The sequence below is a fragment of the Tachyglossus aculeatus genome, chromosome 4, assembly GCF_015852505.1.
Source record: "Tachyglossus aculeatus isolate mTacAcu1 chromosome 4, mTacAcu1.pri, whole genome shotgun sequence".
In the NCBI taxonomy this organism is placed as follows: domain Eukaryota; kingdom Metazoa; phylum Chordata; class Mammalia; order Monotremata; family Tachyglossidae; genus Tachyglossus; species Tachyglossus aculeatus.
Window position 1 is genome coordinate 99,843,385 of NC_052069.1, and position 22,028 is coordinate 99,865,412.

The 22,028-nt window shown below is 43.8% G+C and overlaps 1 protein-coding gene across 4 annotated transcripts in view; it reads right to left on the bottom strand.

Annotated features, from left to right (window-relative positions):
- The window catches only part of RALGPS1 (Ral GEF with PH domain and SH3 binding motif 1), a 479,351-nt gene that overhangs the window by 375,480 nt on the left and 81,843 nt on the right, over positions 1 to 22,028 (bottom strand). For all 4 annotated transcript variants that reach the window (XM_038744645.1, XM_038744644.1, XM_038744643.1 and 1 more), the window contains exons 3-5: positions 16,380 to 16,502; positions 13,873 to 13,980; positions 9,502 to 9,552 (exon numbers count right to left, since the gene is read on the bottom strand). In XM_038744645.1, the coding sequence (XP_038600573.1) occupies positions 9,502 to 9,552; positions 13,873 to 13,980; positions 16,380 to 16,436 (216 nt within the window). In that variant the 5' untranslated portion in view covers positions 16,437 to 16,502. The remainder of the gene's footprint in view (positions 1 to 9,501; positions 9,553 to 13,872; positions 13,981 to 16,379; positions 16,503 to 22,028) is intronic.

A 22,028-nucleotide genomic window follows, 5' to 3' on the forward strand; every position in this document is an offset into this window, starting at 1 on the left:
ACAAGTGGTGGAGCCAGGATTAGACCCAATGACCTTCTGACTCCCAGCTCCACACTCTATCTACTATGCCATGTTTTATGAAAAGGTTAAATGAACTGGGCTTGATTAGCCTAGCAAGGATAAGAGTCGGCTGAGGGGTGACTGTTTTGCTTATCATCAAGTAGGTGAATGGATTTTCTCGGGAGAAGGCTGACCAGTTGTCTTTTGTGCCCACTAACACCAAATGAGAAGCAATGCACCTATTTTTGATTGTTGGAGAAAGACTATTTCTCTTACCCATACTAACTGTTCCCTACAGTGCTGATTTCAGGCTTGCCTGAGGAGGCCTTATTCTGCTCCTTTTTACACTTGACTGGAGTTTACGGGAGTCCTAGATAATCACAGCTCCATTTCATTATCTTTTCAAAGCGAGCTCCTTCAGTTTCCAATGTCACTCCCGATCTCCACAGGCTTACACAGAGATAACGGGAGCAGATACTGAAGTAGACTTAATTTTCAGCTTGCCCTCTGATTCAACACCCCTATTTTGGGGTTTCTTCGTGTTGCTGAAATCTACAATCACCACTGGAGCATAATCTAACTGCAAAGAAACAGAAGAAAAGTCAGGAGATCTCTGGGGCAGTCTGAGACAACTCACTTGACTCTTGCAGGCTACCACTACCTTTGCCGCTTAAAAGATGAGAAAGGATGATGTTTGCCTGTCCCAGACCTCACAGGGCTGGGAGGACAAATGAAACAGTAATAGGTTCTGAGCTTTTCTTTGGAAAAGAGCTTTTTTTGAGCTTTTCTTTGGAAAACAGCTTTTCCAAAGACCAGGACAAGGTCACTTACTTGCATTCTTTGTTCTCTGAAGGTGTGGGAGCCACTCCCTCTCATCAAAAGAAGGTGTCTCTTTGAGGATGCCTGAAGTACTCAGAGCCAGAAAACTCCAAAGATTGCCCATTGTTTTTGCCACAGCTTGCAACCATCTTTTTTTTTTCCAGGTAATCCTGGAAGGAACCAGCACACCCCAGGTTGGTCAGCCCTCTGCCCCTGTCTCTCAATCATCCTCACCACATTGTCTGATGTTTTGCTGCACTGTGGCTATAAAATGTTTCTTGTATCACCTCTTTTTACAGGTTGCCCATTTTGGCTTGCCACTCGGCAACTGTTTGGGTATTCTGCTGACGCTCATTCTCCTTCCACGTCCCAACTAGGAAAGGTTTAATGCTTCAAGGATTGCTTCTGATTCCAGTGTCCTGACACCTTCAGGACCTCACTATCTGTGATCTCCTCTTGCCATTCGATGTTAAGTGTGGCATGTAATGGCTTTGAGAGAAGCAGTGTGGCCTAGTGGAAAGAACACAGGCCTAGGAGTCAGAGGATTTGGGGTCTAATCCCAATTCTGCTACTTGTCTGCTGTGTGATCCTTATCACCTAATTTCTCTGTGCCTTTGTTTTCTCTTCTGCAAAATGGGGATTCAATTCCGGTTCTCCTTCGTACTTGGACTGTGAGCCCCATGTGGGACCTGATTATCTTGTATCTACCCCAGGTATATATGTTTGTACGCATTTATTACTCTATTTATTTTATTTGTACATATTTATTCTATTTATTTTATTTTGTTAATATGTTTTGTTTTGTTCTCTGTCTCCTCCGTCTAGACTGTGAGTCCACTGCTGGGTAGGGACCGTCTCTATATGTGGCCAACTTGTACTTCCCAAGTGCTTAGTACAGTGCTCTGCACACAGTAAGCGCTCAATAAATACAATTGAATGAATGAATGAATGAATTGACACCAGTAAGCACTTAAATACCACAGTTATTATTATTATTATTATTATCTCAGTTCCACCTCTTGTCTGCTGTGTGACTTTGGGCAAGTCACTTCACTCCTCCACGACTCAGTTACCTCATCTGTAAAATGGGAGTGAAGACTGTGAGCCCCACGTGGGACAACTTGATTACCTTGTATCTACCCCATCACTTAGTGCTTGGCACATAGCAAGCACTTAACAAATACCATTATTATTATTAATATTGATAATAAAAGACACAAAAATACCTGCCTTCAAAGATCTTATAATGTAAAGGGGAAGACAAATGCAAAATGATTCACAGATAGACAAAAAAGACACTGAAAAGATGAATAGGTAGGAGTCAGAAGGTCACAGGCTCTAATCCTAGCTCTGCCACTTATCTGCTCTGTGACACTGGGCAAATCACTTAATTTCTATGTGCCGCAGTTCCCTCATCTAAAAAATGGGGATTAAGACTGTGAGGCCCGGGTGGGACAGGGAGTGTGCCTAACCTAAATTATCTTGTATCTACCCCAGCACTTACAATAATGCCTGTCACATAGTAAGCACTTAATAAATACCATTATTATTATTAAGAAGAGTATATAAATAATAATAATAATGGCATTTATTAAGCGCTTACTATGTACAAAGCACTGTTCTAAGCGCTGGGGAGGTTACAAGATGATCAGGTTGTCCCACAGGGGGCTCACAGTCTTCATCCCCATTTTACAGATTAGGTAACTGAGGCCCAGAGAAGTGAAGTGACTTGCCCAAAGTCACACAGCTGACAAGTGGCGGAGCCAGGATTTGAACCCATGACCTCTGACTCCAAAGCCCATGCTCTTTCCACTGACCTGGTCCTGCTGTGGCTTCGCCCCCTCCAGCTTTCCTGCCACGTGCTGTGGGTGGCCTTGCTGAGGGGGTAGTTGGGAGGATACATTGTGGGAAAATAAAATTAATCTGGGAATGTCTCCAGGAGGAGGCAAAATTTCAAAAGGACTCTGAATATAGGGAGAGCTGTAGTCTAGCAGATTTGAAAAGGGAGGGAGTTGCAGGCAAAAGGCAGCAAAAGTGCTGAGGTAAAATACAATACCATCGAATTGGAGACAGGCCCTTGACTCACATGAGGCTCACAGTATTAATCCCCATTTTATAGATGAGGTAACTGAGGTACAGAGAAGTTAAGTGACTTGTCCAAGGTCACAGAGCAGATAAGTTGCAGAGTCAGGATTAGAAGCCAGGGCCTTCTGCCCCCCCAGGCCTGTGCTCTATCCACTAGACCACTGCTCCTTACAGTGTGCAGAACACCGTACTAAGAGCTTGGAAGAGTACAATATAACAGTTGTTGGATATCTTCCCTGCCCACAATGAGTTTGGAGGGGGAGACAGGCATTAATATGAATAAATTAATTATGGATACGTACATAAGTGAAGCTGAGGGAGGGGTGAATAAAGGGTACAAATCCAAGTGCAAGGATGATGCAGAAGGGAGTGGGAGAAGAGGAAATGAGGGCTAAACTGCGGAAGGTCTCTTGGATATGCGCTTTCAATAAGGCTTTGAAGGTGGGGAGAGTGATCTTCTGTCAGAAATGAAGTGAGGGGGCATTCCAGGTCAGAAACAGGATGTGGGTGAGAGGTCGGTGGCGAGATATAGACGAGATTGAGGTAGAGTGAGTAGGTTGGCACTAGAGGAACAAAATGTGCAGGCTGACTTGTAGTAAGAATACAGGGAGGTAAAGGAGGAGAAGCAAGATGATCACTTTAAAACACAGTGTAAAGAATTTCAGTTTGATGCAGAGGTGGATGGGCAACCACTGGATGCTCTTGAGAAGTGGTGAAACATGGACGGAACAGTTTTGTAGAAAAATGATGCAAGCAGTAGAGTGAAGTAAGGACTGAAGTGGAGAGAGACAAGAGGCAGAGAAGTCAGTAAGAAGGCTGATGCAGTAATCAAGGTGGGATAGGTGATTGGATCAACAAGGTAGCAGTTGGGATGGAGAGGAAAGCGTGGATTTTAATGATGTTGTAAAAGTAGAACCAACAGGAATTGGTGACAGATTGAATATGTGGGTTGAATGAGAGACGAGTCGAGGATAATGTCAAGGCTTGTGAGGTGGAGAGGATGGTGGTGTTGTCTATGAGAAAATCAGGGGGAGGACATGGTGTGGGAGGGAATAGGAGGAGCTCTGTTTTGGACATGCTAATTTTGAGATGTCGGTGGGACATCCAAGTAGAGAGGGAAGGCTCTTGTCAATCAATCAATCAATCAATCGCATTTATTGAGCGCTTACTATGTGCAGAGCACTGTACTAAGTGCTTGGGAAGTACAAATTGGCATCACATAGAGACAGTCCCTACCCAACAGTGGGCTCACAGTCTAAAAGGGGGAGACAGAGAACAGAACCAAACATACCAACAAAATAAAATAAGTAGGATAGAAATGTACAAGTAAAATAAATAAATAGAGTAATAAATATGTACAACCATATATACATATATACAGGTGCTGTGGGGAAGGGAAGGAGGTAAGACGGGGGGATGGAGAGGGGGACGAGGGGGAGAGGAAAGAAGGGGCTCAGTCTGGGAAGGCCTCCTGGAGGAGGTGAGCTCTCAGCAGGGCCTTGAAGGGAGGAAGAGAGCTAGCTTGGCAGATGGGCAGAGGGAGGGCATTCCAGGCCCGGGGGATGACGTGGGCCGGGGGTCGATGGCGGGACAGGCGAGAGCGAGGTACGGTGAGGAGATTAGTGGTGGAGGAGCGGAGGGGGCGGGCTGGGCAGTAGAAGGAGAGAAGGGAGGTGAGGTAGGAGGGGGCGAGGTGATGGACAGCCTTGAAGCCCAGGGTGAGGAGTTTCTGCCTGATGCGCAGATTGATCGGTAGCCATTGGAGGTTTTTGAGGAGGGGAGTAATATGTCCAGAGCGTTTCTGGACAAAGATAATCCGGGCAGCAGCATGAAGTATGGATTGAAGTGGAGAGAGACACGAGGATGGGAGATCAGAGAGAAGGCTAGTGCAGTAGTCCAGACGGGACAGGATGAGAGCTTGAATGAGCAGGGTAGCGGTTTGGATGGAGAGGAAAGGGCGGATCTTGGCAATGTGGGCGGATCTTGGCAATGTAATTAGGATCTTGTCCTAAGACGCATGTTGGAATTTTTCATGGTCCAAAGGTCCTTACATTCAGAATAACTCTCTGTTGGAGACAATGGCTTGAGAACAACAATACATGGTTATGCACCTCAACTATGCAATTTACTTGGAGTACTTTTGACATCTATGATTCTACTTATATTGATGCCTGTTTACTTGTTTTGATTTCTGCCTCCCCCCTTCTAGACTGTAAGCCCGATGTGGGCAGGGACAGTCTCTCTTTATTGCTGAATTGTACTTTCCAAGCACTTAGTACAGTGCCCTGCACTGTAAGCGCTCAATAAATATGACTGAATTAATGAATGAATGACTGACACCCACAAACCCAATATAATGCAGCAGTCAGCTCAGTGCATGGCCACTTCTGAACCTAGGGACTTGGTGATAACCTCTGACTTAACCTGACCCAGGTCATCACACTAGGTGATGATGTGCTCCTCAATAATAATAACAATAATAATAATGGTATTTACTAAGTGCTTTACTATACGCCAGGCATTGTACTAAGTGCTGGGGTGGATACAAGCAAATCAAGTTGGACACAAACCCTATCCCGTGTGGGGCTTGCAGCCTCCATCTCCATTTCACAGATGAGGTAACAGGTACAGAGAAGTGAAGTGACTTCCCCAAGGTCACACAGCAGGCAAGTTGGGGAGCCGGCATTAGAACCCATGACCTTCTGACTCCCAAACCCATGCTATGCTGCTTTTTCCATCAAGATGGGAGGAAACTCCCTATCAGCACAAGCCAGTCATGCCTGATTCAGTCAGAAAGGAGGATTGTAATCTATGCCACAAAAACGAGGCAACAGGACCCAATCATTATAACCATATAGGACAAGGATGGGCAGGTGGTGAAAATATATATGTAAAAAAGGGAAAAGGACATGTTTCTGGGTTAAGGTTGCCCATCCAGCTCCACATCAAACAAAAACTCTTCGCCATCAGCTTTAAAGCACTCAATCACCTTGCCCCTTCCTACCTCATCTTGCTACTCTCCTATACAACCCAGCCTGCACATTTTGCTCTTCTAATGCTAACCTACTGACTGTGCCTCGATCTTATCTACCTCACCACCACATCCTACCTCTGGCCTGGAACACACTGTCTTACTCTCCCCACCTTCGTAGCCTTATTGAAGGCACATCTCATCCAAGAGGCCTTCCCTGACTAAGCTCTCCTTATCTTCCACTCTCTTCTACGTCACTCTGACTTGCTCCCTTTATTCAACCCCACTCCCAGTCCCACCACACTTACGTACATTTCCGTAATATATTTCTTTATTTATATTAATGTGCACCTCCCCATTTAGACTGTAAGATCGCGGGCAGGAAATATGTCTGTTATATTGTACTCTCCCAGGCACTTAGTATGGTGCTCTGCACACTCAAGAAATATGACTGATTGATTGAAGGTATAACCTGTCCCCAAGCAACCACAGTGTTCACGTGTGATCTGTTGCCTTGACCCTGCTATCCACTCCCCTTTTCCCCAAAGCCAACTATGACAATGATTGACTGATTTATCCTCTTCTTTCCCAAAGATTCCCTCTACCTGGCCCGTTTAGCAAAGCTACCAAATTTAAGACGTTTTTAAGGTTGCCCCTTAGAAGCAACAAGTGAGGCACGAAGGGATAAGGATGTGTGCACACCCCACTAGCAGGGGAACGTGTCTACCAACTGTTATACTGTCCTCTCTCAACTCTTCACTATTGTACTTTCCAAGCGCTTAATGAACTGCTTAGTACAGTGCTCTGTGCACAGCAAGCGCATAGTAAATTCATTCATTCAATTATATTTATTGAGTGCTTACTGTGTGCACAGCACTGTACTAAGTGCTTGGAAAGTACAATTCGGCAACATATAGAGACAATCCCTACCCAACAACGGGCTCACAGTCTAGAAGGGGGAAGACAGACAACAAAATAAAACAAAAGTAGACAGGTAAATGTGATTGATTGACTGCTAGTCACCTAGGTGTTCTTGAAATTAGCCCAAAGATGGTGACCCCAGCATCCAAGCCCTTAAACAGTGATTCTCTCTAGGAAGCCAACCCAGACCAGAGAAAACAGTCCACTGCCCATGAGTAGAAAAAGACCCAGGTAGCCTTTCTAGACACTGCAAAGTGCTGGGATCAGGCAGAGATAGTGAGCAAAGGCACAGCTTTCCACAGTGAACCATGGCAGCATAGGGGATGAGGGAGGGAGAGGACAGAGAGGAAAAGGAAAGAGGAGTAGCAATGGAAAGGGGAGCCCCGCTTTGCGGGAGCTGAAGCACTCTCATAATTCCCCTGGGGGCTGCAGTTAAACTGACGTAGAGGAAAGTAGGAGCTGGGCCTTGCTGGGGCTGCACCAACCAAAGCCTCTTGAAGCTGCTGTAGGGAAGGGACTGGTGTCTTCAACAGGAAAGCTAGGATTGAGGAACTGGGGAACACTGAGAAAACCAGTGGCCCCGAGAAGGAAAGAGAAGGAGAAACTCAGCCCGATCCTGGCTGGTCATTTCATCGGAGGGGTGACGGCACTGTCTGAACACCCGAGGAGCCCTGACACTGGCTGAGTTCAGCCCAGGGAGCGGTGGGCTTCTCTATAATTGGATACCCTAGTGGGCCAGTTGAGGGTGGGGAGAGGGGGTGCAAACTCCCACTCTTTTCTGGGACTAAATGCACTCACTTACCTTCACAAGAGAGTCTTTTGGGAAGAAATAAGGGCAGTTTTCCAGAGAGGCAACACGGTTAGAGGAAACTCCTTGTCAGCAATCAGAGGAACCTGGAGAGGGGTAGTTTGCTCTGCCAGGAGGCCCCCAGGCATGCCCAGGCCTGGCAGGAGTCCCTAGTCCTCCAGAAAACTACATAGGAATCCTATTTGTAATGAGCTGATATGGCTTGCTACCCACCTTCGGAGAATTCACATTATTAGTCCAAGCTAAAACCCTTACCTGGACTGTTTCCAGTAATTTCTATTCCCATTACTTCCTAGACTGCATTCAATTTCCATTCAGAGTGTGAATTTTGCCACTACATAAGGCAAAATTCTATAGATTTCCTACTCAATTTCCATACTACGGTTCAGAGGCAACGTGTAAATTAGGTAGTAAACCATAAAATTCGAACAAGATCATACCAAGACAGACTGTCCAGAAGAGATCTACACGAAATACTGCACATAGCAAACACTACCGTTTCCATTTTTTAAATTAAATTATATGCCAATGCATGGAAAAGCAAAATACAGTACCTCCTTTCCAGACAGTTTAAAAGTTGTGCTTGTTGGAATGCAACAATTGGTTTAAGCCCAAAAAATTAAAATGAGGTTAAAAACCACCATTAAACCTCGACATAAAAAAGTTCTTTAGAAATGTTCCAAATTTCCAGTTTAACTCTTCTAGACACAGCATGTATTTCTTATTACGGGAAACCACTGGAGACAAAGTTGCTACTTGAGGGAGACCAACATAGCAATTCCTGACTAGGAACAGGGAGACCTCACGGTGCCAAAATACTAACTCTGATGACCCAAGGAAGCTTGAGGCCAGAGGGATAGAGCCACTGGGAAATATGAGTCAATGTGCCATTTTCCAAGGACCACCCAAAGACCCCATGGCACACCAGCTGGCCATGTTTCAGCTGAATAAGAAGAGCTACTTACTCTGAAGCTGAAATTCAGTCCCTGGGTGGTTCAGACTAAATCTTCAAACTCTAGGGAGGCTTTGGAGCCTTCTGGGATGCTTTGTGGGTTCAAGTAGATTCTGGCCTGAAGTTGCTGGACTGCTGTGGGCAGAGAATTCCCTAAAGGAGGATGGGGGGGGGGGGGGGTCTTGTGTCCCCACCCCCAGTGGGTTCTAGTTGGTTCCAGAATTTTTTACCAAGGATTGCTTCCATCCAGTCCCTCCAAGCTGATCAGAACTGCTGGGGAAGCCTTGGAAACCAACATACCTCCTGAGGGAAATGCTCAATCAGGAGCATTTATTAAGTACCTACTGTGGGCGGGGCACCACAACTAAGGACTTGGGGGAGTATAACAAAGTTGGAAGACATGATTCCTTCCCTCAAGGAGCTGCCAGTCTACCTCCCCACTAGTATCCCCTGAACAGCTATGGGTTCTTCAGAACTACACCAGTCCTGACCAAAATCATCTTGGGGTTGAGGGTTCTCCTCAATCCAATGATTATCACCCAACTGGAGGGGCCAGCCTACTCCCCTATATTGTTTCACTGGGCTACTAACCCAATGCAAACTGCAAAGGAAATGGGCAACCTATAATGGACACACTGACATTTTTCCACCCAAGATTTCCTCTGTGAGACCCTCAAGAACTCACCATCCTTTCAGACTAAAGTACACAGGTCACTAATTATAATTAAAATATATAGTTATTTTCCCTTACACTCCCCCAGTTCTTTGTCACTTTATCTCTTATTTGTGCAGAATCACTACATGAACACAAATGTAAGGGAAGTAAAGAACGCTGATGAATTTCATCATTCAATAATTTTTCACTGTTAATCAAATACACTAAAGAATTTTCCAACAAACCCCATAATGCATGAATATTATTGTATTATTGTACATGAAACATACCTCTGGCTGTATAGCTTTAAATACTGGTATATCCATTAATGTTATCTGACTCTGCAATACAAGAAAGTCAATATTAAAATACAGTCCACAAAAAAGGGTGTATTTGTTACTTTGAGCTACCCAGTTTACCAAAACATTGTTATAACAGTGTCAGAAACATTTTCTAATTCACCCAAAAAAAATAGATTATACTGTCGAGTAATTCAGCTCAGCATTTATCCTGTTTTGAGTATAATACTTTAAATAGCAGTGCTAATCACAGAAACTGACACCTGAGTGCCTAGCACATAAACTATCAATGATATTCATTGAGCACTTACAATGTGTGGAGTAGTGTACTAAGTGCTTGGGGAGCACAAAGTTGTAGACACAATCCCTGCCCTTAAAAGGTTTACAATCTAATGTCACAAATCAATATAAATGGATAAGCATCAAATAGCATTATGAGGAAAAGATTCCCCAAAATGTGAGGCTTTAAGATTTAAAAGCTTCAATGATAGCTGTGTACTAAAACTGGCAATAGTTCATTCATTCATTACAGTGCAAAGCCAAAAGTGCTACTACAGTCTGACTTACAAATCTCAGAACATCACCAGAGTGATTTGGCTGGAAACAAGTTTGGTAGTAAATTACATCTACTCCAACTAATCCAAAGTTAATCGAGGGGCACTATCTAAGATCAATTGAAGGACATTACAATCATGTTACTTGGTGGCTTTGGAAAATCTGATGCCACACTCAAGGAACTAGAACCACAAGATCTAAGTCACAGTGACCTCCTTAGTCTGCTGTGAGTAACCACCTGGAATTCAGGAAACCAAAGGCCATTCTTACTGGGAAAACTTACAGCCCAGCTAAAGCCTGCTTTACTGTGACTTTCCTTATGGCTCAGAGTACTTTCAGAACTCTCTCCTGCTTTATTATCTGACAGCCCATTATTCTCCCCACCTTCAAAGCCTTCCTAAAGTCACGTCTCCTCCCCCAAGAAGTCTTCCCCAACTAAACCCTCATTTCCCCTACTGGCCCTCCCTTCTTTGACATCTATGCACTTAGATCTGTACCTCTTAAGCACTTGATAGTCACCCCTAGCCTCCCAGAACTTTTGCACGTAACCTCTTGGGCAGGGGATGTGTCTGTAATTCCACTGTATTGTACTTTTCCAAGTTCTTAGTACAGTGCTCTGCACATAGTAAGTGCTCAACAGATATTCTTGACTGACTGATTCCATTTCTCCTATCTGTAATTTATCTTAATGTCTGTCTTCCCCTCTAGAATGCAAGCTCTCTGTGGGCAAGGACATTGTCTACCAACTCTGTTGTATTGTATATACTCTCCCAGCACTTAGTACAGTGCTATGTATTAATTAATTTATAGTGGCATTTATTAAGCACTTACTATGTGGAAGGCACTGGTCTAAGCACTGGGGAGGTTACAAGGTGATCAGGTTGTCCCATGGGGGCTCACAGTCTTAATCCCCATTTTACAGATGAGGTAACTGAGGCACAGAGAAGTGAAGTGACTTGCCCAAAGTCACACAGCTGACAATTGGCAGAGCTGAGATTTGAACCCATGACCTCTGACTCCAAAGCCCGTGCTCTTTATACAGTAAGTGCTGAATAAATACCACCAATTGATTGATCTCCTTTGCAGAAACTAACTTTTTTTTCTAAGCACAAACATGCTGTTGGCCACAGTATAATTTAGGATTAGTTTTCTGCTTATGTAAAAGAAAAAAAGGGTCTTCCACTTCTATTTGCTAAGGAATCACATTAAAGTATCCATAATGAATTTGCTTCTTTAAAGCATATACCTATGTATCTTTCAAGAAAACATTGTTCACACTTTCTTTCAAACTTTGGCAGAAAACAACCCCGTAACCTTCTACTTGGGCAGATTGGGAAACTCCAAAGAGATAGAGAAAAAAAAAGCCGAGTTTTGCAAAAGATTTTCCTCCTAGAAACAGCATAGCAAATCAGAGCATATGCTAAGGAGATACTGATGAGAAGCAATGTTCTAAAATTATCAACACAAAACATATATAGGGGCCCCAAGCCCTGAAACAGGGAAGGTACAGTAAATTGTCATTTAATCTAGTGTCTGTGATTAATAATACATTTAACCTTGATGATGACGATAGTATTTGTTAAGCACTTACTATGTGCCAGGCACTGTACTAAGTACTAGGGTGGATAAAAGCAAATTGGGTTGGACAAAGTCCCTGTTCTACATGGGGCTCACAGTCTCAATCCCATTTTACAGATGAGGGAACTGAAGCCCAGAGAAGAGAAGTGACTTGCCCAAGGTCACACAGCAGACAAGTGGCAGAGCTGGGATTAGAACCCATGACCTTCTGTCTCCCAGGCCCATGCTCTATCTATCCACTATGCCATGCCGCTTCTACAGCACCTTCCCATCTGTGTCCAACCTGAATAACCTGTAACCTACCCCAGGCTTAGAACAATCTTGACAATCAATCAATAGCATTTATTGAGCATTTACAATGTGCAGAGCACTGTACTAAGCGCTTGGAAGAGTACACAACAACAGAGTTAGTAGACCTGTTCCCTCTCCAGTAAGCACTTAAATGCCATAATTATCTCCCCTCCCTCCACTTTCTTACATTTTATAGAATTTCTATTTCTTGATGAGTTATACCAAGAAGATTAAACAGTGTATTTCCGTCTGACCTTCAGATGCTCTCACCTCTGAGCAAGTGAGAAGCAGCAAGGTCTAATGGATACAGCACAGGCCTGGGAGTTAGAAGGGCCTCGGTTCTCATCCCGGTTCCCCCACTTGCCTGCTGGGTGACCTGGGGCAAGAAGCTAGCAGCGTGGCTTAGTGGAAAGAGCATGGGCTTGGGGGTCACGGGTCGTGGGTTCTAATCCCAGCCTCGCCACTTATCAGCTGTGTGAATTTGGGCAAGTTACTTAACTTCTCCGCCCCTCAGTTACCTCATCTGTAAAATGGGGACTAGGACTCTGAGCACCATGTGGGACAACCTGATTACATTGTATGTACCCCAGCTCTTATAACAGTGCTTGGCCCATAGTAAGCGCTTAACAAATACCATCATTATTATCATTAATATCATCATCATCATCAATCGTATTTATTGAGCGCTTACTATGTGCAGAGCACTGTACTAAGCGCTTGGGAAGTACAAATTGGCAACATATAGAGACAGTCCCTACCCAGCAGTGGGCTCACAGTCTAAAAGGGGGAGACAGAGAACAAAACCAAACATACTAACAAAATAAAATAAATAGAATATAAAATAAATAGAATATAAAATAAATAGAATATCATTATTCACTTCCCTGGGCCTCAGTTACCTCATCTGTAAAATGGGGATTAAGACCGTGAGCCCCACGTGGGACATGGACCGTACCCAACCTGATTAGCTTGCACCTACCCTAGCACTTAGTACAGTGCCAGACATTTATAAGGGCTTTACAAATACCATAATAACAAAATGACAGCAAGAAAAAAAAAGTGATCGCACCAGGAGCCTAGGCCAACTGCCATGAAGCATGTGACTTCCTGGAAAGATCCTCAGTGGAGAACTGCATTTTAGGAGAAAGCCTTGATCTACCAGAACTCGAGGGCTAACCAACATGCTGTGGATTGAAGCTAAGCAATTTATCAGGTTTTGGCATATTGACAAAAATCAGACTATCTGCTCTGCCACTGCTGCTCCTTCAGCAAACAACTTGTTTTTTCACTTGCACTAAGTATAGAAATAGGGACTTGGTGTCACATAGTTCGTTGTTTTCAGCTACACTGGTAAGCAAAATACCTCACTGTTAGTACTGTCATCTTTGAATTCCAGGGATAGGTATGTAACACACACACACACACACACACACACAGAGAGAAAGAGAGAGAGAGAGAGAGAGAGAGAGAGAGAGAAAGAGAGAGAGATGTCAAAGATTGGTTAGCTCTGAACTGATGCTTAAGCAGTTGGAGATGCTTGAAAGAAAATGGTTTGTTATGGCATGGCATAAATGTACTGTTTTCCATAAAATCAAATGGGTTTCTTTAATCAGATTATCAATTTATGGAGGTAGTGTTGCCTAGTGCAAAGAGCATGGGTATGAGAGTCAGCTCTAGTCCCATCTCTGCCACTGGTCTCCTGGGTGACCTTGAGCAAGCCATTTAGCTTCCCTGTGCTTCAGTTCCCTCATCTGCAAAATAGGTATAAGAAACCTGCTCTCCCCTCCTCTTAGCCTGTGATCCCATGTGGGACAGAGATTTTGCCCAATCTGAGTATTTTGCACCTGCCTTAGTGCTCAGTAGAGTGTAAGGACTTAATACCATAAAATAGTTTTATACACTTCTATTTCCAATTTTTACCAACACAGTTTTACTTACAGCAAATTCCTCAGGAGTTACTTTCAACACATCAAACACAACTGCATCATAGCTTTTATTGGCGTAGTCAGAGCTCCGTCCTTCCAGAGAGTCAGAACTGCTACTGCCCTGAAAAAAAGGAAAAAGAAAGCCAAATCCTAGTTAAGATGGATTACTGTGTGAAGTGCTTCTAATTAACTTCATTCCAGCCAGACATTACTTCAAAGTGTCCAAAAAACCTGTTAACCGAAACAACAATAACGAGCACTTCCTATGTGCAAGGCACTGTGCTAAGCGCTTGGGAGAATACAACAAAGCAGAACTAACCGAACACGTACGCTGTGATAATGAGCTTAAAGTCTAGAGGACAAGCTTACAATGCCATTTCTACACAAGAAATTAACCATAGCAGAAAACCATCATCTCTCCTCTAGATATTCAGTAGTTTACAAGCATTCCTAGGTTTACTGGTTTCTTTAATCTGAGAACTGCTTCACAAACTATCCCGGTAGGGAAAAATGTGTCTGTACGGGAAAATTATGCCTCACTAAGTTTGCTGGAGTTTTTTTGAAAGGGTCAATAAGCATGGGGATAGAATCCTAACTTTAATGAGATTCTACCTAGTTTCTACGTATAGCAGTGAAACTCACTAGTCTGTCATTTCCAGCATCATCTCTGGAATAATAATAATAATAATGTTTAATGCTTTCCAGGTCCCTATGTCACCCAGGGCTCACAATCCAGGAGGTAGGAAGAGTGGTCACCTTATCTATAAAATGGGGATTAAGATTGTGATCCCCACCTGGGACAGGTACTGTGTCCAACTCTATTTGCTTGTATCTACCCCAGCGCTTAGTACAGTGCTTGGCATATACATAGCAAGTGCTTACCAAATGCCATCATCATCATCATCATCACTGGGGATTTTTGAGGAATGGCAAGACCTGCACTGAACATTTGGCCTGGGAGTCAGAAGGTCATGGTTATTTTAGGAAAATGATACACGTGGCACAGTAACGTAAGGACTGGAGTGGGGAGAGACAGGAGGCAAGGAGGTTAGCAAGGAGGCTAATTCAGTAGTCAAGGCGGGATATGATAAATTGCGTGGATCAATGCAGTAGCAGTTTGGATGGAATGGAAATGACGGATTTTAGAGATGCTGTGAAGGTAGAGCCAACAGGATTTGGTGACAGATTGAATGTGTGGGTTGAAAGAGAGTGATGAGGCAAGGATAATGCCAAGTTATGGACTTGTGAGACAGAGAGGACACTGGTGTTGTCTACAATAATGAGAAAGACAGGGGAGAACAGGGTACCTCTGCAGCCCTAATCTCTCCCCTTCAATGCAGTCTTGCATTTCCTAATGCCTTCAAGATGTCCTGCTAACATCTCAAACTTTACAATAATAATAATAATAATAATGATGGCATTTGTTAAGCGCTTACATTGTGCCAGGCACTGTACTAAGCGCTGAGGTGGATACAAAACAAATCGAGTTGGACATAGTCCCTGTCCCATGTGGGGCTTTCAGTCTTAGTCCCCATTTTACAGATGAGGTCTTTGAAGCACAGAGAAGTGAAGTGACTTGCCTAATATCACACAGCAGACAAGTGGCAGAGACGGGATTAGAACTCATGACCTTCTGATTCCCAGGCCCGTGCTCTATCCACTACACCATGCTGCTTCTCTAACATGTTCAAAATAGAACTCTTTATCTTTCCACCCAAACCTAACTTTTCCAACCTGTCAACAACACCAACATTCTCCCTGTCTGTCAAACTCACAACCTCGGCATCATCCTCAATTCATTTTTCTTCTTCATCCCACACATTCAGTAAGTCATAATATCCTGTTGGCCTATCTTCACAATATCTATAGACTGCATCCTTTCCTCTCCATCCAAGATGCTACCATACTGGTCCAAAAACATGTCACACCCCATATTGAATCAGACTCCTTTGCTGACCTCCTTGCCTCTGGCCCCCTCCCCTCTCGACTCCTTACTTTCTGCTGCCCTGATCACTTTTCTAAATAAAAAAAAAAATTCTGAGCTCATTTCTGCTAAACAGTGGGGCAACTATGTGAGAAAATAGGGTATATTTTATCACTTAAGTAGGACAAATTTGGATGTGAGCAGGGACTGTGCCTGCTATACTGTTGTGTTGTACTCTCCCAAGTGCTTAGTACAGTGCTGTACACACAGTAAATGCTCAATAAATATGACTGACTGATTGGTACTAAGAAATTTGGGCCTGCATTCATTTCTGTTTGAAAGGAATAACTTCTGAAAATATGCTGATAGCCCGTATTAGAATTATTTAAAATTATCCCCAAATCATAACGGCCAAAAGCATCAAAGAGGACTTCTGGTGCTATGAGCATTCAGAATAACAACATTTCTAGAAATTTCAAGAAAAAACAACCCTGTTCTTGAGTCAAAGTCTAGGAAACTTCCTGCCAGCATGGAGTTCCCCAGGGGCAAGGTGAAACTAATCTTATTACTGGGGCAAGTGGGAAGGAGGACCTTACCTCTGGAGTGGCGGAGGTGACCATGACACTGGCCATCAGGTCATCCCGTTTATACATGCTCTCCCCAGGGTGCCGGCAGTTTCCGTTCAGCTCTGCTGGTTACATAGGGTGGACAGAGAGTTCCTGCAAGGCAAATGCAGTAGTGAAAACTTGCCCTCAGAGGTTCAGGATTCAAATGGAAGAAAACGGTCACCACTAAAAGGCCATCACAGAGGAGGGGGAAATCTACTTTTCCAAAACCACACAAAATGTAAATCCATAAACGTATGTGAATTTGGTCAGTACTCTGCCAACCTATTTATAGTCTCAAATGAACAAAACCTGATAGTATGTCAGATATTTCCCCCTACTCCATCCGATTTGCCCTTAATTATAGATTACATTTTGCTTATTTCAGTGTTGCTAGTACTAACTTACAGCATTTTACTGCTGTCAAAATATAGTACACAGCATTATAGAATATCCACATGCTCTTCCCTGCTACACCGTAAACTCCCTGCGGACAGGGATCATGTCTACCAACTTGACTGTAAAAGCTTTATAAAGATTATCTGATATCACCTTCTGAAGATGCACAGTGCAAATTTTCTAAATCGGGATTTCTGTTTTACTTTCCCACACATAACTGTACTCAGTGAGCAATCAGTAAATGTACTATTATTACAATCTCTAACCTATAAATCTACATAAAATAATAGGCAATTTCACACCAGGCCAGGCCAATGGTCTACCCAAGCCAGAATTCAGGCTCTGAGAGTGGCAATAAAACATCTGGAGGGACAGTGGAATAGTTGCTCTACAAAGGCCATGAGATGCAAAACAATTCATGCAAACAGATTTGGGGCTCACATTGTTCCCCTCAAAACAAAGAGGACCGTGAAATTGGTATTAAAAATATTTGTTCTTTAATCTCGATAATACATTTAAGGACTCTAATATTGGCCCTACTAGGAGATAATTTTCAATTATAAGGCCAAAAAGTGACTTTTAAATACCTACATTATGTTTTACTCTTCCTTGTTACTATGAGAAGAAATCTGCTCTTTTTTCTTTTCGCTAGAAATAATAATTATGGCATTTGTTAAGCGCTATGTGCCAAGCACTGTTCTAAGCACCAGGGTAGATACAAGTTAATCAGGTTGTCCCACATGGGACTCACTGTCTTAATCCCCATTTTACAGATGAGGTAACTGAGGTGCAGAGAAGTTAAGTGACTTGCCCAAGTTCACATAGCAGACAAGTGGTGTAGCCAGGATTAGATCCGCGTCCTCTGACTCCGAAGCCCATGCTCTTGCCAAAAACAGGTAATAGGAATTCAAGATTTCCATCCGCTTTTCAAGGTTTCTGCTCCACCTTCACTCAGAGCAAATGAGGACTGTGAAAAGGCACGCGTGGTGGAAACAACTCAGAATCACAGGTCCGACCGTAAAGGACCACCAACCAGTAGTGAGGTGCCACGGCACACAGATCGATGGGTGCTCCATGTCCGCCCACCCGAGTTCTGGGCTCCCAACAACCCCGCGGCAAATGCACGTGTTGTGGGGGCAGGCAATAGACCAACTGCTTTACTTGGTCAGGGCCCAGGCGGGGTTCTACAAAGAGTTACAGGAAAACATACTGGTGCAAAATAAAGGTCATCCTCGGGCTAGACAATTAGGAGATTCCCTCTGTATTGCAACTTCCGCAGTAAATGATTTATGAACTCAAACTCTTCTGTGAGGGCAAAAATCTGTGGTGGTTAAAAAAAAATTTTTTACACTAACTCTTCAAGAGCAAATCCCTTGGGACATTTTTCTTCATTTTTAATGGTCCCCCCTGAATAGAAGGTAGTGGAGACTACCAAATGGCTTGCAGGGCAACACGACTCCGCTCTCACCTCCTCCAGGGTTGAGAGGGGCAGCAGGGCCTTGGCACTGAGCTTGGGAGCTCAGGTTCAGCAGGCAATTGAAAGCATAGCGACTAGCTAGAAAGCCAGCTTCCTCCCACTGCCATCCACCCACAGCTTGGGCTAAGGTTACCACAATAAAGAGGAAGGTCGGTGAAAATCTGTGTTGTTACTTGTTAAATTACCTCAGAGATCTCGATTTGGAAAGAAATTCCTTTTGTTTCCTGTCCAACTCCTGCATATACAATCACTGACAAAAAAATGGATAATTTATGAACCGCAGTTATTAATGGAACACGGTTTCCCAGGTGAAACAGTAGTTCCAAAAAGGATAAAACATTCTTTCTGTAAGACAGATAATTTTCCTTATGCAGCTCTTCAAAAAGTTCCAAATGGGGATGAACACTCCATTAGTCGGCAAACCACTATATTTAAAGCAGAAATCATCTGTGTCTGGGTCACTGCTGAGTACTCTGACACATAGATGGCTTCCAAAGGACAAATGGTTGGGCCTCAGGGAGGGCAGGTGTTGGAACAGGAGCAGGGGCAAAGGTCACGCAGTGCATGTTCAATAAATACCATTGATGAAAAATGGGGAAGAGCAGGAGGGAGTTAGGGAGGCAGAAGAATCTGGAATCATCAGGACAACTAGGGAAGCATAGATCAATGAATCAACGGCATTTATTGAGCACTATGTGCAGAGCACCGTACTAAGGGGGTGGGAGAGTACAACAGACTCTAGATTCTAGTACAAAAGACCTCCCTTCAAGACTGCAAGCTCGTTGTAGACAAGGAATGCTCGTTGTTATACTCCCCCCAAGCACTTAGTAAGGTGCTTTGCACACACTAAGCACTCAATAATCAAAATTGATTGATTGATTTACAATACAACAGAGTTGGTAGACACTCTCCCTGCCCCGAAGGAGTTTACCATCTGGAGGGGGACACAGACATTAAAATAAATTAGGGATATGTACTGTGGGGGTCAAAGGGAGGGACTGCTTAGGGATCAGGAGCATGGCTGGGGACAGGGACAGCGGGAGTTATAGGAATCAGGAGAGGGACATCTGGACACAGACTGGATATTTCTGTTGGTGCTAAAGAGCCCAACAGTTCAAAAACTTGTTATACATGCACATAAACATACCACAGTTATTATTATAACCAGAGCTGAAAGCTACTCCTTAAAAGTGTGGGTTTCACTTTGAAAGTAGTCTTTCCAATCACTGAGAGACTGGTAATGGACTACTTATGGCAGGATGCGGGCAAGGAAGCCTCAGAGTTAGAATGCTGCCCCCACAGCATGTTATCAAGAAGATGCTTGTGAGACTTTAAATAGTTTTACTTATATTACCATTATGTCAACTGATATTAGGTGACATTAATACTCCAGGGAAAGCCATAAACACACCACCCTTTGGGTTTACTTGCACCAAACAGTGGTTTGTTTCCGTCCGCGCGGCCTACCTTGGGCAAGTCACTTAACTTCTCTGAGCCTCAGTTCCCTCCTCTGCAAAATGGGGATGAAGACTGTGAGCCCCACGTGGGACAACCTGATCACCTTGTATCCCCCCCAGCGCTTAGAACAGTGCTTTGCACATAGCAAGCGCTTAACAAATGCTATCATTGTTATTATTATTATTATAGGGTCTATGCACAATGTATTCAGCAATGCCCTAAATGGGTCCCCCAGTAATGTGAAACAGTTAAAACTCCTCACAAAATGCCTCTCCACCCCCACCCCCAGTACTACCAGGGAGTAAATTTCAGCACTAGGAAAACTGTGTTCAATATCACGCTAAGAGAACAAAGACGGAAATACCCAACTAAATCCAGAGGGTCAATCAGAAGACAATTAAGCCTCTGTTAATGAGGTGTGTTCAGATTATGCTGTTCATACATGTGTGCGCATATCACTCAAATTTGTTACCGTTGGTTAGGGACCACTGAACACATGATGTGCTAGCTGCAGAATAATAGCAGTAAGAATACCTGCCCTGAGTATCGGTCCAGGGAGAACAATCAAGTCACCTCTGGAACTGTTCAAGGAGAAGGTTCACGCATACTCTTATCAAAACAAAGCTCTCCCAAGGAAAATGTTCCCGAATACAATCAACAAAGGGGGAGGAATCAGTATTGTCTTCAACATCAGAAGAGAGGTTTCCTTTGGGAAGAGATTCCTTAATATTCCCTCACATAATCATCAAAAAATGGAGGAATCAGAACTGTTTACATCATCAGGAGGGGAGGTTCCTTGAGAAAACATTTCTGTATGTTCCTCATACTATCATCTAAAGGAAGAAGACTTGCTTATCATGTAGAACTCTTGAATGGCCTGGGAACTCAGGGGACGAGTCTGGGAAGCATTTGGGAGCTTGGATTTCTTGGAATGGCACATGCCTTTCCTGCAAAGGTTTCCGGCACTCTACCAGTCTCGGCTATGGGATGGAGAGTCAAGCACTGGCCTACCCATTCCGTTCCAAGCTTGGGCAGTGGGTAGCGAGTGGAAGGCAATCTGCTACAAGTCAAAACTCACCCTTGCTGGGCAGCAGCAGTGTGGGTGAGAGTCGAGGGCAGAGACTCAAGTTTACTGTGCAGAAGGCGGCAATGGTAAACCTATTCCATATTTTTACCAAGAAAACTCTATGGATACACTAACAGACTGATTGCAGATGGAGAGCGGGGTGTTCTGGGAGAGATGTGTCCGTGGTGTTGCTACGGATCAGAAATGACTCGACTGCATAAGAAAAGACAAGAACTAATCGCTTAGTTCAGCGCCCTGCACACAGTAAATGCTCAATAAATACAACTGATTGATTAATCTTGCTGTGTGATTCCTCTGCTACCGATTACCTAGTGGGACAGACAGTCCTGTTACCTGAGCAAGTCAGTGGTAACAATATTCACAGGTGCACTCTTGAGCAGAAGCTTAAGCACCCATCTACTTTAATTGTGTCTTGTAAATTAAGAACCTGCAAAGATGCTACGAAAATCTTTGCCCAAATCTTCTAAGGACTCAATGGCACAATCCTAGCCCAAGAAAAACAGACAAGCCCCCAGGCCTAAATGACATTTGCGGCAATATTTAAAAGCAACTGGGTGGAACTACCTCTCATCGCAAATCCACCAAGCGACAACCCTCCTCACCTTCAAAGCTTTCTGAAAAAGCCACTTTCTCCAAGAGGCATGACGCAATTAATCTTCATTTTCCAGGTCATGTCATTCCAGCGGCCACCGTAATCACTCGTGTGTGTATACCTGCCTAAACTGTACGCTCATTGTGGACATGGAATGTGTCTGTTATATGGTTATCGTGTACTCTCCCAAGTGCATAGTACAGTGCTCTGCACACAGTAAGCGCTCAATAAATATGATTGACTATTTAATTGTCTATTGGGCTTTTATCAATCAGTGGCATTGACTGAGAGCTTACTGTGTGCAGAGTACTGTACTAAACATTTGGGAGAGTATAATACAATAGAATTGGTAGACACGATCTCTGCTCAGAAAGAAGCTTACAGTTGTCCGTGCCCAGTGAGCATACAGTGCTCTTCTCCCAGAAACAGCAGGCTGTATTGGACAGAACACGGGCCTGGGAAACAAAGGACTTGTGTTCTAATCCTGGCTCTGCCACTTATCTACTGTGTCACTTTGGGCAAATCACAGCTTCTCTGTGCTTCAGTTACCTCACCTGTAAAATGAGGATTAAGGCTGGGAGCCCTGTGTGAGACTGGGACTGTGTCCAACCTTTTATCTACTCCAGA